General features: G+C 58.1%; 5 protein-coding genes across 5 annotated transcripts; 1 reads left to right on the top strand and 4 right to left on the bottom strand.

Moving 5' to 3' along the window:
- Positions 1 to 888: 888 nt before the first annotated feature.
- Positions 889 to 2,052, bottom strand: BO70DRAFT_417732 (aryl-alcohol dehydrogenase; the record flags this gene model as incomplete). Its single annotated transcript, XM_025547428.1, has 1 exon — positions 889 to 2,052. One exon carries the CDS (start codon positions 2,050 to 2,052, stop codon positions 889 to 891), a length of 1,164 nt encoding a protein of 387 aa, XP_025402100.1.
- Positions 2,053 to 2,546: 494 nt separating this feature from the next.
- Positions 2,547 to 9,662, bottom strand: BO70DRAFT_330553 (uncharacterized protein; the record flags this gene model as incomplete). The annotated part of the gene is made up of 3 exons (XM_025540837.1): positions 2,547 to 8,235; positions 8,383 to 9,059; positions 9,120 to 9,662. The coding sequence occupies 3 exons, from the start codon at positions 9,660 to 9,662 to the stop codon at positions 2,547 to 2,549; spliced, it is 6,909 nt and encodes a 2,302-aa protein (XP_025402099.1).
- A 1,434-nt stretch (positions 9,663 to 11,096) lies between these two features.
- BO70DRAFT_385108 (3-deoxy-7-phosphoheptulonate synthase) lies at positions 11,097 to 12,436 on the top strand (the record flags this gene model as incomplete). The annotated part of the gene is made up of 3 exons (XM_025545710.1): positions 11,097 to 11,178; positions 11,273 to 12,052; positions 12,171 to 12,436. The coding sequence occupies 3 exons, from the start codon at positions 11,097 to 11,099 to the stop codon at positions 12,434 to 12,436; spliced, it is 1,128 nt and encodes a 375-aa protein (XP_025402098.1).
- Positions 12,437 to 13,157: 721 nt separating this feature from the next.
- On the bottom strand, positions 13,158 to 14,177 carry BO70DRAFT_359228 (uncharacterized protein). The gene is made up of 2 exons (XM_025542493.1): positions 13,603 to 14,177; positions 13,158 to 13,501 (listed from the first exon to the last, which is right to left on the bottom strand). Exons 1-2 carry the CDS (start codon positions 13,938 to 13,940, stop codon positions 13,180 to 13,182), a joined length of 660 nt encoding a protein of 219 aa, XP_025402097.1. The 5' UTR covers positions 13,941 to 14,177; the 3' UTR covers positions 13,158 to 13,179.
- A 71-nt stretch (positions 14,178 to 14,248) lies between these two features.
- BO70DRAFT_156854 (uncharacterized protein) lies at positions 14,249 to 15,080 on the bottom strand. The gene is made up of 3 exons (XM_025538246.1): positions 14,822 to 15,080; positions 14,531 to 14,757; positions 14,249 to 14,369 (listed from the first exon to the last, which is right to left on the bottom strand). The coding sequence occupies exons 1-2, from the start codon at positions 15,041 to 15,043 to the stop codon at positions 14,599 to 14,601; spliced, it is 381 nt and encodes a 126-aa protein (XP_025402096.1). The 5' UTR covers positions 15,044 to 15,080; the 3' UTR covers positions 14,249 to 14,369; positions 14,531 to 14,598.
- Between the last annotated feature and the right edge of the window lies 1 nt (position 15,081).

Here is a 15,081-nt window from a genome sequence, read left to right as displayed (position 1 = left end):
GGATGGTGGTTTGTAAGTGTGGGAGGAGGGGGAGGTTTCTCCGCGTGAGTGGCAACTTGGCATTGATTGGGATTCAATTCAATTCAACGGCAGGGCAGGCAAAAAGCTTCTGGAACGGACGGCGAAAACAGAAAAGAAAAGTAAGATTGGGTGTGCGTGCTGGCCTGAGGCTGTGGTGGCCGCTTTGGGTTAGGCTGCAAATCTCTGCGTTGGGGTGGGTGCCTGGGGGGTAAGGCATCGATGGACGGTCTTTTCCGAGGCGATCTTCGGGAAAGGGTGTAGTTATCAGGCTTGGCCTCGTATCTGTCTATCTCTCTGATGAAAGTTAGAATCGGATTTGGCATTTACCCCTGTCAGAGATGTGCTTATCTGCTGGCAGATGTTTGGTCCAGGAATGGCGTGATTGATTGCCTGGCTGCCTTGTTGCCTCAGATGACTGCCTGATTCCTCATCGGCATGATATACTTCCTGTTCGCTTTCTCATCCTTGTGCCAGGAGTGCAATTGGAGGTACGAATTATCTGGAACAAATCGTAGACCTACTCCGTGGCCTTTCAAAACCTTGACCATTCTCTTCAAGCTTTTTAGAATCAACCCACCACCACACGTGGTCCTTATATGTATATATGGTGTAATCTCCACGATCCTCCAACGACAACGCCAAACGGGGCTCGATACAACTAACCAAACAAGACAGAAAAACAATAGTATGATCTTAATTTTGCTTAACCCCGAATTCTCACGGATATAGCTGCGGAAGGGACCACCCTACCATGTCAAATCACAGAAATACAGCAGTCTTCTGCTTCGGCAGCCACCGCCACTAACCAAGCTGCTCCTATACCCTAAACACAACCCAAACAGACTCAACAACAACACCCCAAAACCATCACTCATACCCAATCGCCCTCGAGTACCGCACACAATCCACGGTCCCTGCATTCGCCAACGACGGGCCCGTCCCGCCCGACACGCCGGGCTCCTCGCCCAGCATATCATAGGGAAACCCCTTGACCAACCCACCATTGACACCCTCCAAGAACCTCACCTGATCCTCAGACAACCTCACCTCCAACGCCTTGATATTATCCCTCAAATGCTCCACCTTCCTTCCCCCGACGAGCGGAAACACATTCGTCGTCTTGGCCATCAAATACGCCAACGCCACCGCCGTGACCGACACGTCCCCAATCTGGCCTGCAACCTGCTCCAAGGCCTCACTCATCTTCACCTCCTGCTCCGTCTGCCAGGCCCCCGACCCCATCATATCCCTGACGCCCTCGCCCTTCCTCCTCCTCTCCTCCATCGCCCCCTTACTCTGCAGCCGGCCCCCACCGACCGCATCCCACGGCGCAATCGCCATCCCAAACCGTCTCGCCATCGGAATCACCTCCCTCTCCAAATCCCTCACCATCACATTCCACCGTCCCTGGTAGATACTAAACTGCGTCTTCCCGCTCATCCGCGCATACACGTTCGCCTCACTCACCACCCACGCCGGCGCGTTGCAGATCCCCAGATACAGCACCTGGCCGCGTTCCACCAGATAGTGCAGACTGTCCATGACCTCCTCCACCGACGTGGTGTAATCCCACCAATGCACATACAGAATGTCAATATACTCCGTGCCCAGTTTCCGCAACGAATCGCGCACGCTCATGTGCAGGCTCCGTCGATGGTTCCCGGAGTGGTTGATCGTTTTCCCTTTTCCGTCCGCGATCGAGTGCGCCGCGTATTCGCCGGTGTATTTCGTTGATAGCACTAGTTGGTCCCGGTTGCCTCGCAGGGACATCCATTCGCCGAGCCAGCTCTCCGATTCGCCGTTCTGGTAGTTGTTGCATGTGTCGATGAAGTTGCCGCCCATGCTGGTGTACGCGTCCAGCAGCGAGAAGGACGATTCTTTGCTCATGGTGCCGAGCGCGCTCGACCATGCGCTGCCGATCGACATTGCGCCGAGTTGGAGGGGCGAGACTCGGATGCCTGCGGTGGAGGAGAGGATTCGGTACCGGCCCAGGGGGGTCGGTGGGGGTGGGGCGGGGGCGAAGGCGTCCATTTTTTGTCTGTTTGGTGGTGGGGATAAAGTAGAGGTGATGAGGTGGGGAGGTGTGAAGTGGGAGGTAATGAGTGTTGGTGGTGGTGGTGGTGGTGGTAGTGGTGAGGAGGTACAAGTTAGGGCTTGGGCGGGATGCGGGATAAAAAGAGAAGAAAGAGGAACAGGTGATGGGAGGGAGGGGACTTATATATGCTCTGAATGATCAGCGCGACTATCAGCCCCTAGGACATCCCAACCGTGGTAGGTATCAAGTGGACTGTTTCGAAAGGGAGATCGATAACTATGCTTTCTGCATTGCATGCCGTGATGATTGTGGTGGCTCGCATGAAGCTCATCGTGATATCACCCTTGCCGAGGGAGTCCCCACTGTATACACGAAGCTCTTGAAGCCAGACTGCTGATATTATAACTATACAAAACCCATAGCTAATCCGATTACATCCTCATTACTCCTCGTACATCCACACCCATATCGTACTGCCTATTCCGAAACCCTAATTAACCCCCACCATCCCCTTCACCCCCTCCCAAACATTCCCACTCCGTCTAAACACCTTCTCCGCGACATACCGCACTTTCTTCCCCGTGGGACTGGCAATAAACCCGGCCTCGACCAAAAACTGCACATTGCGCCGAATCGTCGCCTTGACATGCTGTCTCTGACTCGGACTCACCACGCTCCCCGCATCCTCCAACACATCGCCCCCGAGTCGTCCCCCAATGGCATCAAACACCTGCGCCACCGGCCACAGCGGATGTCCCTGACCCTGCGCCTGGATCATCGCATGCATCGTCGCCATGTACGTCTCCTGGTCCACCGGCTGGAGAGGGTACTTGAGCTCGCGGTGGAAGATCTCCCAGAACTCGCGCTCCGTCGTGCCGTCCGTCATGTACGTGACCGTTTTCAGATCGCAGGGCGCGCAGAACGCCTGGTGGATGGTTTCCTCCGCCACGCGCGTGCTGCTGGTGACGAAGATCCAGGCGTTGCTGTGCGTGGTGGGGTAGCAGTGAGCGTCGACGGTGCCAGACGCGAGTCGCCAGACGAAGTCGTCGGTGTTGGCGACGCCTTCGTCCGGGGTGCCCAGGATGAGACCGGGCTTGATGATGGCGAACTGGTCGCTGTACCGCGCCGCGAACTGCTTGACGAGGAGCTCGGAGAGGTACTTGGTTTGCGCGTAGCCGTTCGCCTGCGCGACTTCGGCGGATATCTCCGCGTCGTTCTCGCCCATGTGCCATCGGTGTCCGCCGGAGACGTACACCAGCCTGGGCCGTGCCGGGGACGCGACGGCCGCTCGGATCAGCTCGGCCGTCGAGTCGACGTTGGCCGCGCGGAGGATCTCCGTGCCTGCGTTCCAGTTCACGGCCGCCCCGGCGTGGACGATCGCGTGCACGAGCCCGTCGTTGGGGCTGTCGCCCGTCAGCGACGCCCATTGTTTGGCTTGCAGGCCCAGGCGCGGCTTCGCCAGGTTGCCCGCCCACACGTCCAGCTTGGTCAGGGAGTAGTCCGACCACCATTGCGCGCGGATGGCCGCCTGCTTGACGCGGAGGAAGGCCTCGGATGCGGTCGAGGCGCGGACGTGTGCGATGACTCGCCCGACGTCCGAGCGGTCGCACAGCTGGCGCAGGATCTGCGTGCCCAGGAAGCCGGTCACCCCCGTCACGAAGACGGTCTTGCGGACCGGCGCGCGTTGGATGATGTCTTGCGCCAGCGCGCGGGCTTCTTTCATCGCGTCGAACGAGGGGTGGACTGCCTGCGGACTGCCGGTGAGTTCGCCCGCGATGAGGGCTGCCAGCGAGCGGACGGTCATCTGTCCGTCGAGGATCCGCGACACGTCGACTGTCACCCCGTACGTCTGCCTGATGAAGCTGGCCAGGCTGATCACCTGCACGGAGTCGATGCCCATGGACGAGATGTTGAAGTCGCGCCCCCGGAGAGGGCTGTCGGAGTGGTGGACCAGCGTCGCGATCTTGTTGCTGATTGCCATCGCCTTGCCCTCGTCTGGCCGCAGGGTCGACACGGCCGGTGCGTCGCGCTTGATCCCCATCGCCGGCTGGAAGTCGGAGGGCAGCTGCGCAAGCCAGGTGTCCACGGCCTTGCGGTCGATCTTGGTCGACGACGAGCTGGGGATCCGTTCCACCACGATCCAGATCACCGGCACCATGTGCACGGGGAGGGTGTCGCCCAGGGCGCGCGAGAGGGAGTCCATATCAAACCCGGTGCGGTCGAGCTGGTTGGTAGACACGGGGACGAGATCGGCCCCGCTGACGGCCGCCAGCTCCAGCACCGCGACGAGCTTGTTCGCGTACACGCCTGTCTGGGGATACGCGACGACCGACTGCGAGACCTGCTCGGGCAGGGCCAGGTGGTATTCGACCTCGCCGAGTTCGACGCGCTGGCCGCGGATCTTCACCTGCGTGTCCTTGCGGCCGATGAACAGGAGGGACCCGTCCGGGGAGTAGCGCACCAGATCGCCCGTTTTGTAGAGCCGGTCGCACCGCGCCCAGGGCAGCCAGGCCGGCCGTGGGATGAATGCCGCGGCGGTCTTCGCCTCGTTCTTGAGGTAGTGGCGCGCCAGCGTGTGGCCCTCGACGAGCAGCTCGCCGATGCATCCGACGGGGGCGAGCCGGTCGTGGTTGTCTCGGTCTGCGACCCAGCAGGCGCCGCCGACGGACGTCCCGATGTCGTTGGGGGGTGTCCCCGGGACGACCTTGCGGTTGGACGAGCTGCACACGCAGCATTCGCTGGGTCCGTAGCCGTTCACGAGCCGGACATAGGGCGTCCACGCGGACACATGCGCGGCGGTCATGGCCTCGCCCGCCAGACAGAGGACCTCCAGCGTCGGGACGGTGGCCGGGTCGATGGTGTTGACGAAGGAGGGCGTCAGCACGGCCCAGTCGACGTTCATGCGGGCGATGGCCTCGGCGATGTTGCCGCGGCGTTCGGCCTCGGATGGCACGCACACGCAGCCGCCCTGGACGAGGGTCGACAGGATCTCCAGGATGCTGGCGTCGAACGTGTACGACGCGAACTGCAGCACGCGGCGGCCCATCTGCAGCCCCTCCCGGTGCGAGACGGCGCCCGTGCAGAAGGCGCGGTGCTCGACGACAGACCCCTTGGGCGTGCCGGTGCTGCCGGACGTGAAGATCACGTACGCCGCGTTGGTGGGAGACACCGGCGTCGTTAGGGTTTGGGGCGTCGCGGCCTCCCGCATCCCGGGCCCCACGGCGATGGCCTTCTCGACTAGACCCGGGCACCGCCCCAGTTGCGCTTCCGAGCACAGCAGGACGTGCGCCTGGACCTCCTGGATCACCAGCTGCATGCGGCTGGAGGGCTGCGAGGCGTCCATCGGGACGAATGCGCCGCCGGCCTTCATTGTCGCGAGCATAGCGACGATCGTCCACATGGACTTCTCGAAGCACAGCGGCACGAAGACCTCCGGGCCAACGCCGGCGTTGATCAGATGCGCGGCGAGCTTCGAGGACAGGCTCTCCAGCTCGCCGTACGTGAGGCTGCCGTCCCACGAGTCGATGGCGGGCGCGTTCGGGTCCGTGATGGTCTGCTGGGCGATCAGGCTGTGGATGCAGTCGTGGGTCGCCTCGGGGACGGTTGCGTTCCACTGCCGGATGTCGGCCATGTCCTGCGGACTGACCATCTCGATGCCGGCGAGGGTCCCGGACGGCTCGGCGGCCAGCTGCTGCAGGACATGCTCGAACTGCTGCACGACGCGCACGACCTGTGCCCGCGATAGGACCGCGTTGTCGAAGTGCACATGCACCACCACGCCCCCGTCCGCAGACAGACTGCACTCGAGGGTCAGGGCCACGGTGCTGAACCGCGCCCGGGGCGCCGAGAACGGCGCGATGATGCTGTCCCCGGGCCCCGAGCTGGCGGGCTGGATCACCAGCAGGGTCTGGAAGTTGCACGCGGCGGCGGCGGCGTCGGACACGCGCGCGATGTTCTGGATGCCATAGTTCTGGTACGTGGTCATGCCGACGGAGTGCGAGTGCACCGCCTGCAGGTACTCGGACACCGGCTGCTCCGGGTCCAGGTGCGCCTTGATGGGGACGGTGGCTATCACGGGCCCGACGACGTCTTCGACGCCCGGCACGGACGCGTTCCGCCCGCTGACGGTGCATCCGAAGACGGTGTCCGGGGCGTCGCGGTAGCGGGCCTGCAGCATCTGCCATGCGGCGCGGATGAGCGTCGCGGTGGTGAAATCGGACGGCCCGCGGCGACGCAGCCGGAGGGTATGCACCAGGGACTCGTTGGCTACCGGCTGATGCGTGGCAGAGGGCAGGGTAGGGAAGGCTGGGACATCGCCCTCGGCGAGCTCACGCCGCCAGTAGTCCTCGGTGGCCCTGTCGCTGTTCTTCTCCATGACGTGCTGGACGAAGTCGCGCAGCTGCGTGCGCGCGGGAGGCACGTTGCCCTGCAGGGCTTGCACGAGGTCGTCGAACAGCATCTCCAGGGACAGCCCGTCGTAGATGGCGTGGTGGATGGTCAGGACGAAGTAGGTCTTGTCCGCGGTGACGATGGCATGCCGCGACAATGCATCGCCCACCTGCATGGGCACCTTCTCGTCCGACTCGATGTAGCCTTCCAGGTCAGTGCCATGCGCCCACTCGATGCGGCCCCGGCTGACCATCTGCACCGTGCCATACAGATCTGTCTCGACCATCCGCGTGCGCAGCACGTCGCTGTTCACGACCACCAGCTCCCACAGCTCCTGGAAGCGGCCGACACTGAGGGATCCAGGCAGCTCCATCGTATGGCGGGCGATGTAGGACCCGGCAATCCGGGTAGACAGAGCCATCATGCCGGCCTGCAGAGGGGTGCACGGGTACGCGTCCTGGATGAGCTCTGCATCGAACCCACTGGCTTCCTGGATCTGGGCACGGACTGCATCCTCGTCCTCGCCCAGCAGCTCGAACGGACGCGCAGGCGCCGCCTCCGTCGTCCCAACCGGCACCATCGCCTTGGCCATGTCGCCCAGCACCAGATTCTCAAGGATATCGCTGACCTGGAGCTGGAAGCCCTCGGCACGGCATCGCCTGGTCAGGTTCATCGCCTCGATGGAGTCCCCGCCCAGATGAAAGAAATTGTCTTCCACCCCGATCTCATCGGGCGGGCAGTGCAGAACCTCCGACCACATCTGCTGCAGACTCCTCTCCGCCGGCGTGGATGGCCTCGTCCGGGCCGTCGTCGCAGCGCCGCCCACCAGCGCGGCCAGCTCAGACAACGACACCCCCGTGGCAAACGTCGAGATGAGACGACGGTCTGTCTTCCCCGACGCCGTCAACGGCATGAACGCCAGCGGCAGAAACGCCGACGGAACCATATACGGCGGCAGCCGCAGCGTCAACTCCTGGCTCATCTGCGCCGCCACGGCCGCCACGCTGGCCTTATCCTCCGGCGGCGCATGGAAGGCGTGCGGAAACTCAGGCCCGAAGCCACTCTGGCTCGAGATAAACGCCACCAGCATCGCCTTGCCCTGCGGATGCACCATCGCGACGGCGGTCTTGACGGCGTTGTTGATCGCGCGCATGTGCGCCTCGATCTCCGTCAACTCCACGCGCTGGCCGCGGATCTTGACCTGCAAGTCCTTGCGGCCGATCAGGTGCACGCGGCCGTCGTCGCCATAGCGCGCCAGATCGCCCGTCTTGTAGAACCGCCGCGTCTGGTCCGGTTGCTGTGCCCACACGGGGTTTTCGATGTACACGGCTTCGGTCTTCTCCGGGTCGGCGAGATAGCCGCGCGCAAGCGTCGGGCCTTCGACGATCAGCTCGCCGATGGACCCGATGGGGACGAGGCGGTCGTGGTCGTTGGGATCGACCAGCCAGGAGAGGACGCCGGTTGCCCGTCCGATGCAGCTGCGCGGGGTGTCGCTGGCCATGGGCCCGATCATGCAGACGGAGCACTCGCTGGCGCCGTAGATGTTGATTAGTTGCGCGGCGGACGCCCACCGGTCGATGATGTCCTGCGCCACAGCCTCGCCGGCGAGCAGGAGGGTCTTCAGCGTGGGCGCGTCTTCTGTCTTGACGGAGCGGGCGAAACTGGGGGTGAAGATGGCCCAGTTGACGTCCATCGACCGCAGGAATGGGCGGATGTCTGTATGGCGGTCGTGATCCGAGGGGATGCAGAGACAGCCGCCCACGATCAGCGTCGTGAAGATCTCGAATGTGCTGATGATGAAGGTGTACGCGCCGAATTGCAGCGCGCGGGTGCCCTCGTTCATGTTCATGGCCGGGGCATGGTGCACGGCACTCGAGGCGACGGACGCGTGCTCGTGCACGACGCCCTTGGGCTTCCCTGTGCTGCCGGAGGTGAACATGACGAATGAGACGTCGTGGGGCTGGGATCGCGACTCGAAGGCTGCGTCCAGGGACTGGATGTGACGGATGAGCGCGGCGTCCACGACGATCACCTGCGGGGTGATGCCCGCGAGCAAGTCCCGGTTGCCTTCGGAGGCGATCACGATGGTCGCGTCCACGCTGGCGGTGATGGTCTCCAGACGCCGGCGAGGATGCCGCGGGTCGAGGGGCACCCAGGCGGCGCCGACCTTCCACAGGGCAATCATGGTGATGATCGTCCACAGGGACTTTTCGAAGCAGATCGGGATCAGCTGGCCGCGCTGCACGCCGGCCGAAGACAGGTGCCGAGCGACACGGCAGGCTGCCTCGTCGCACTGGGCGTATGTCAGATGTCCGTCCCACGACGACAGGGCAGGGGAGTTTGGGGTCCGCCGGGCCGTCTCTTCAATCATGCGGTCAACGCAGAGACGGCTAGCCCTCGGCAGGATGCGGTTCCAGGCCTCGATCTGCTGCGCGTCCAGCTCACTCGGGTGGCAGAGGCCCGAGACGGGCTGGTCGGGGTCGATGAAGACATTATGTAGCGTCTCGGAGAAGGTCGCGGCGATGTATTCGGCCTGGGCTTGGGAGACGGAGGGTTTGTGGTATATTAAAGCTAGGGTGGATAGGGAGGGATCGATTCGTAGCACGTAGTTGAACTAAGCATCCACATGCATTAGCGTCTGGCGTGAGGGTCTGGAATGGGATGGTAGACTCACGGTTTTCTCGGACACGATCTCCGTCTCGGACGTCTCCGTCTTCGAGGACGGGTCCTTCAGCCAGATGGCGGAGTTGCACGGCTTGGGCTCCAGGGTGGAAAAGACCTGTAGGGCCTCCGACACCGAGACCAGCGAGTCAGCCTCGGGCAGGCCCTCCTGCAGCATCTGCTCGGGGACCGAGAGGACCGAGCTGTCCTGGTCCAGCCGCGTCCGGCAGAGGGTGGTATTCGTCCACCGCTGCTTCGCCGTGCGGCTGGGGGAATCCAGGCCAATGCCACCGAAGGTGACATCGTCGGATCCAGAGTATGAGCGCAGCACCGCAGCCCAGGCCGCCTGCACGAGCTGTATGGGAGAGACATCCCACTGCTGGCAGCAGGCGTGCATGGACGGGACATCCAGATCCACGTCCAGCGTGCCTATGGGAGAGTGGGTTTGCCGCTTGGAGAAGAGCCCGGAGGGCAGCTGGGAGGGCGTCACATCGGTGACCAGCCCGGCCCAGCGCTGACGCAGCCGCTCAGCATCGTCGATAATGGTGGACGGCATGGTTCAAAAGAGTGACAGTGTCCAGAGCCAGAGGAGTAGACGAGTCTGGACTGGGAGGAGGAGGAGGAGGAGGAGGAGGAAGAAGAACTCGGAAGGAAGCAAGCCAGCGGGAGGTTTTCAAGTCAGCCCTAGCATTGATTACTATGGTGGGATCGTTTTCTTTTCGCATGGGGTTCCTATCTGATGGGGACTCTCCAAATGTGGAAATCCCGCGGGGGAGCCCGAAACTCGATCTGATCCCGAGCAGGAAGGAAGGCAATCGCAGAGATGGCTGAACGGGGGCAGTTCTGTGGGTGCGTCCTGACACCATCGTGATGCCGACGAGCCAGGGCCCAGTCCGGACGTGCTGGTCAGGGCACGGATTGGGGTGTGATCATCCTGACGGGGGCCGTGGAGCCCAGCTGTGCGGCAGTCGGCCAGGGCTTGGGATTGGGAATCAGATGGGGGCTCGCAAATTCTGAGCTTCAGATGTGTTCCTGACCCAAAGATGGAGCTCACCTGCCGAGTCGGCTCTAGTGTGGGTGGGAGAGCTCGGGAGATGAAACGGGAGGGAACCCGTGGTCCGATGGCGGGATCTCACCGCGAGGGCGGTTCATGGGGACGAAGCGAGAGAGGCGGACGAACCGACGCAGGCCCCGCTTAGCCGCCGATCGTCCCAACCCGGTTAGCCTGGCGGTATCCGTGTCCGATTCGGTGGTATGTATGGTAAGTAACGCTGTCCCAGCCATACATACCCATACATACATACATCCATACATACACATTCCAGTCCCTCCGATCGAGTAGCCCTGAGCTCACCCCCCCACGGTCTCCATCGTCTCCACCGCATCGAGCATCGACTCAGTCTGTGTCCACCATCAAGTCCGGTTTGTCAATCGCGATGGTCAATCCCTGCCTCGTCCAGCCACACGCACGAAGATCATCTGTCTGCCGTCGGTGCTCGACGGGCTCAGCAAACAACAGAAGATTCTGCTCCCAGCTGGTCCTGGCCAATACGACTGCGCAGCCGGGGCAGGTGGCTAGCTGAGGCGCTAGGTATCACGATGTCGGCTCATCTTTGGTGACGACTCCAGTGCGTAAGGCCGGTGGACCGAAACTTTCGATCGCTCTCGGAATCGACGGGCAGGTAGCGTCGGGGGAGAGACTGCTTCAGGCTCGGTGAGACACACACACACACACAGAGAGAGAGAGAGCAGGAGAGAGCAAGAGAGAGAGAGACAGGGGGGAAAGATGGAGGGTGAGACGGCTGGAACATGTGCATGTGCCTGTGTAAGAATTCAATCGTTCGAGTAGCTGATATAGATATATAGTGGCATCCAGCTGCCGGCAGAAACTGGTCCGTTCATAATCAAAAGTCCTTTTTTTTCTGCTGCTATACACTTACCACTCTAATCATAATCTGTCTTGTTGTCTGTACCTATACGCCTAATCAAAATGCCTAGCGTTACCTCTGCCTCCCTCCTCGACGCCAGCAACATCGATCTGCTGCGTCAGAAGCTGGCTGAGGATGTCCGCGGTATGGTCCCCTTGTCCCCCCTGTCTCACTCGAGTCTTTTCTGTCTCTCTCCATCCCCCTCCGTGTCATGTCGCCTCCTAACAGTCCGACCTAGTGGAGAAATACACCCCCCTCGCCCCCCCGGAACTAATCCAATACGACATCGGTCTGTCGGCACAATCCCTCCTCACGGTGCTGAACAGCCGCATCGAAGCGCGGCAAATCATCCGCCAGGAATCCGACCGACTGCTCGTCCTAGTCGGGCCCTGCAGCATCCACGACCCCGAGAACGCGCTGGAATACGCGACGCGGCTGCAAGAGCTGGCAGACAATCTCCGCGACGACCTGTGCATCGTGATGCGCGCGTACCTGGAGAAGCCGCGCACGACGGTGGGCTGGAAAGGGCTGATCAACGACCCCGATGTGGATGACTCGTACAACATCAACAAGGGCGTCAAGGTCGCCCGCAAGCTGCTCTGCGATATCACCGGCCGCGGGGTCCCCGTCGCCTGCGAGATGCTGGATACCATCTCGCCGCAGTACACGGCGGATCTGATCACCGTGGGGGCAATCGGGGCGCGGACGACCGAGTCGCAGCTTCATCGCGAGCTGGCGTCCGGGTTGTCCTTCCCGGTGGGTTTCAAGAATGCCACTGATGGCTCGGTCGGCACGGCTGTCGACTCGCTGAAGTCGATGCGCGGGCGTCACCATTTTATGGGCACGACCAAGCAGGGCCTCATTGCGATTACCACCACCAAGGGGAACGAGGACGGGTATGTCATCCTGAGAGGTGGTAGCCGTGGGACCAACTATGACGCCGAGAGTGTCAGGGCTACCAAGGAGCTGCTGCATGCGAAGGGCGAGAGAGAGGTGATGATGATCGACTGTTCGCATGGTACGTTAGTGGTGTTGTTGTTGTTCCGTGGCTCGTGGCTGGCTTTTCGGCCCGTCGTCAGTGCCACGCTTGATCCCGATCCCTGGGGGAGAGGTTGATGATCGCTGACGCATCCCAGGCAACTCCCAGAAAGACCACCGCAACCAGCCCAAGGTGCTCAATGTGATCGAGAACCAGCTGCGTCAGTGTGAGGACGGCATCATCGGGGTCATGGTCGAGTCAAACATCCGCGAGGGCAACCAGAAGCCGTCCAAGCGGCTGGAGGGGTGCGAGAAGGGCGTCAGCATCACCGATGCCTGCATCGACTGGGAGACCACCGAGGCGTCGCTGACTTCGCTGGCGGAGGCCGTGCGCGTCCGTCGGGCTCTTGCGGCGAAGAACTGATTCGTTGGTCTGTTGGATCTGGTGTATAGGTGTATAGGTGTATTTTAGGTAGTTCGTAAGTAATAAATTTCTGTGGTCGATTTCTGAAATGACATAGGGGCCCGGAGGCGTGCGTAGAGAGGGTCACAGCATAGTTCAGTAAAAGTCAAAGATGGTAGCTTACTATTATTTATATATATTTAATAGTTTGCCACACTCACTGACCATTTCATAATAGTTGTCAAACTGTTACCTACAGTAACAGTTAGGTTGTAGCTAGGTTGTGTTACAGTTGCTTACAGTTGCAAAACAGTTATTTATTATTATTTACATATAATAATAATTACTAACGATACAACCTCACCCAAACCGGGTAATTACATACAAACGTTGTTAAAGTTGAATACGATTCAGAAACTATTATGTAATTATAATTTAACAAGAATAGTTCTGTAATAAAATAGATTAGATACGGAAGATATCTATTACTTATGAACAGAAACTGTATTTTATAGATATATAACAAATATTAATCATAATTTCTAGACATTATCTGGTATTTTATAGATATATAACAAATATTAATCATAATTTCTAGACATTATCTGGTATTTTATAGATATATAACAAATATTAATCATAATTTCTAGAGATTATCTGGTTACACTCCTTAAATAATAGTAAGATTCTTATACAAAATATTCTCAGAAGTAATATATAATCATACGAAAGTAGTAAAAGACCAGAATATAATAATTTGTTATTTACATAAAATCAATATTCCATGAACAGTATACTAGATCTTGTCTAGTATTAATATCAACTGATACCTGTCTGTAAACATTATCTATATCGATCATAAATGCCGGCTCAACTTTACTTTGTAATCCTGACAATACCCATCTCTTAGAAGAACAATAGAAAGGAAGAGTTGTTGCCTTATCTGTATTTCCGTTCCGTACCCAAGGCTGTAATAAAAGAAAGAAGAAGCATTCTGATTGTGTATAATGCTTTATACCACAACTCACATATGCTATTGAAGACTGGTATTTAATAAAATTTCCAGTGGTAATTGTCTGTGAATGACTGGAGAACAGAACACAGTTAGTATCTTGGAATAGAAGATATATAGAAATCAGCTGCGAAAGCCTTTCACAGCTGTCTCCTTAAAAATAAAGAAATCATACCGGGAACAGAATTTGATCTGACAATAGTAAGATAATTGTGTTTTATCATACTGGCGAGGAAGTGAGATTGAATATTCTTGCCGGTACGCTGAAGGTAACATGTCCAGTATATCCTGCTCAGAAAGCGAAGAATGAGGCCATTCAATCGGATGTGTCATTGTAACTTGCAGGTCAGTAATAAATTCATCTGCAAGAATATGTTTCTGGATCAGACGTGGGCAGGACATATACAGATCCTGGACAATCTCTAGTAGAATTGGATGATCATCCCGCCAGGAACCCGCAAGACCCAGGCGTAAAGAGTGGTGGAGCCGATCTAGCCGGAAGAGATAAGTCATCAGCTGAGGCGGCGAGGCGCGATCTATCCATCTCTTGAATATTCTTATATAGTGTGATACTATCAGCAGCTGGCTATAATTTAGAATAGGTACTTACCTATGCTTCAACTCACCGGCTAGAACATTACAGTTCATGAGCGGGCCATACTCAGCAGCAAATGTATGAAAATGAAAGCCAGCATGAACAACTGGCACCCCAAGATACTTAAACCATTTATCTTTATTATGCTTCTTATTATAATCATGTGGCAGTTTTCCTGCTTCATGTTAGCTAGGTAACTGGCCAGCGAATACCACAGATACAGACCATGGATGCTGAATGCCTGTAGCTCTGAATCAGTCATGGCTGAAGCTGTAACCACCAAATGCTGAAAGATTCGGCGGCTGTGAGTAATCCTTGCATTTACCAGTGCAGGAGGCAACGCGCGGCTGGTTGAGATAAGGGTGGTTGTCAATGCGATCTCTGCACAAGCACGGACCAGCCACATCTGTGGCGAGGACACATTTTCGGTATTTGGAAAGAGATGTGGTATAATATTTTTAATCCGCAGCAGGAATCTCGGGTGAAACCAGTCGGGGCGGGCACATACTCGAAGAATAATAGGTAAGAGAATGATCCCTCGACCAAGGTCTGACAATGTCCAGGTTTTTAGGTGTTTCAGAGGAGGAAAGTGAGGCCATTGAGCCGGCCGAACAACTTTTTGCAAGGCTGTAGCGAAGTTGGAAACCCCTGAAGGCACAAGAATTTTCTGGATATACTCCAGCAGACGATAGCCGATCCCCTTCCAATCAGAGTGCGGTACATCATACGGACGGCCTAAAACAATGTCAAGAGTTGGCATGATCCGTTCGATTGGCGAAGGCACGGACTGTATCCCTACAGCATTAAAATATCTTTGCTGTTCTGGAACAGTGGCCTTGTGATCACCCTCAGTTCGGTAATACTGATGCTGGAAATGATATCGGCCATGGGAAACAGTATCATATGACCACTGATACTGTTTGCTGCGTGGACAGTAGCATGTCCGACATCCGATATCAGCACTATAGCTGAGCATACCACTATTTTTAGCTTGCTGTGGCATATCTCCAGTAAGAGCCATGACGGACGCAGTAACAAGCACTTGTTTCCCATGGATTG

The sequence above is a fragment of the Aspergillus heteromorphus genome (genome assembly GCF_003184545.1).
Source record: "Aspergillus heteromorphus CBS 117.55 chromosome Unknown BO70scaffold_4, whole genome shotgun sequence".
In the NCBI taxonomy this organism is placed as follows: domain Eukaryota; kingdom Fungi; phylum Ascomycota; class Eurotiomycetes; order Eurotiales; family Aspergillaceae; genus Aspergillus; species Aspergillus heteromorphus.
Note: the sequence above shows the minus strand (reverse complement) of the source record. Positions and strands in the feature narration are given on the sequence as shown.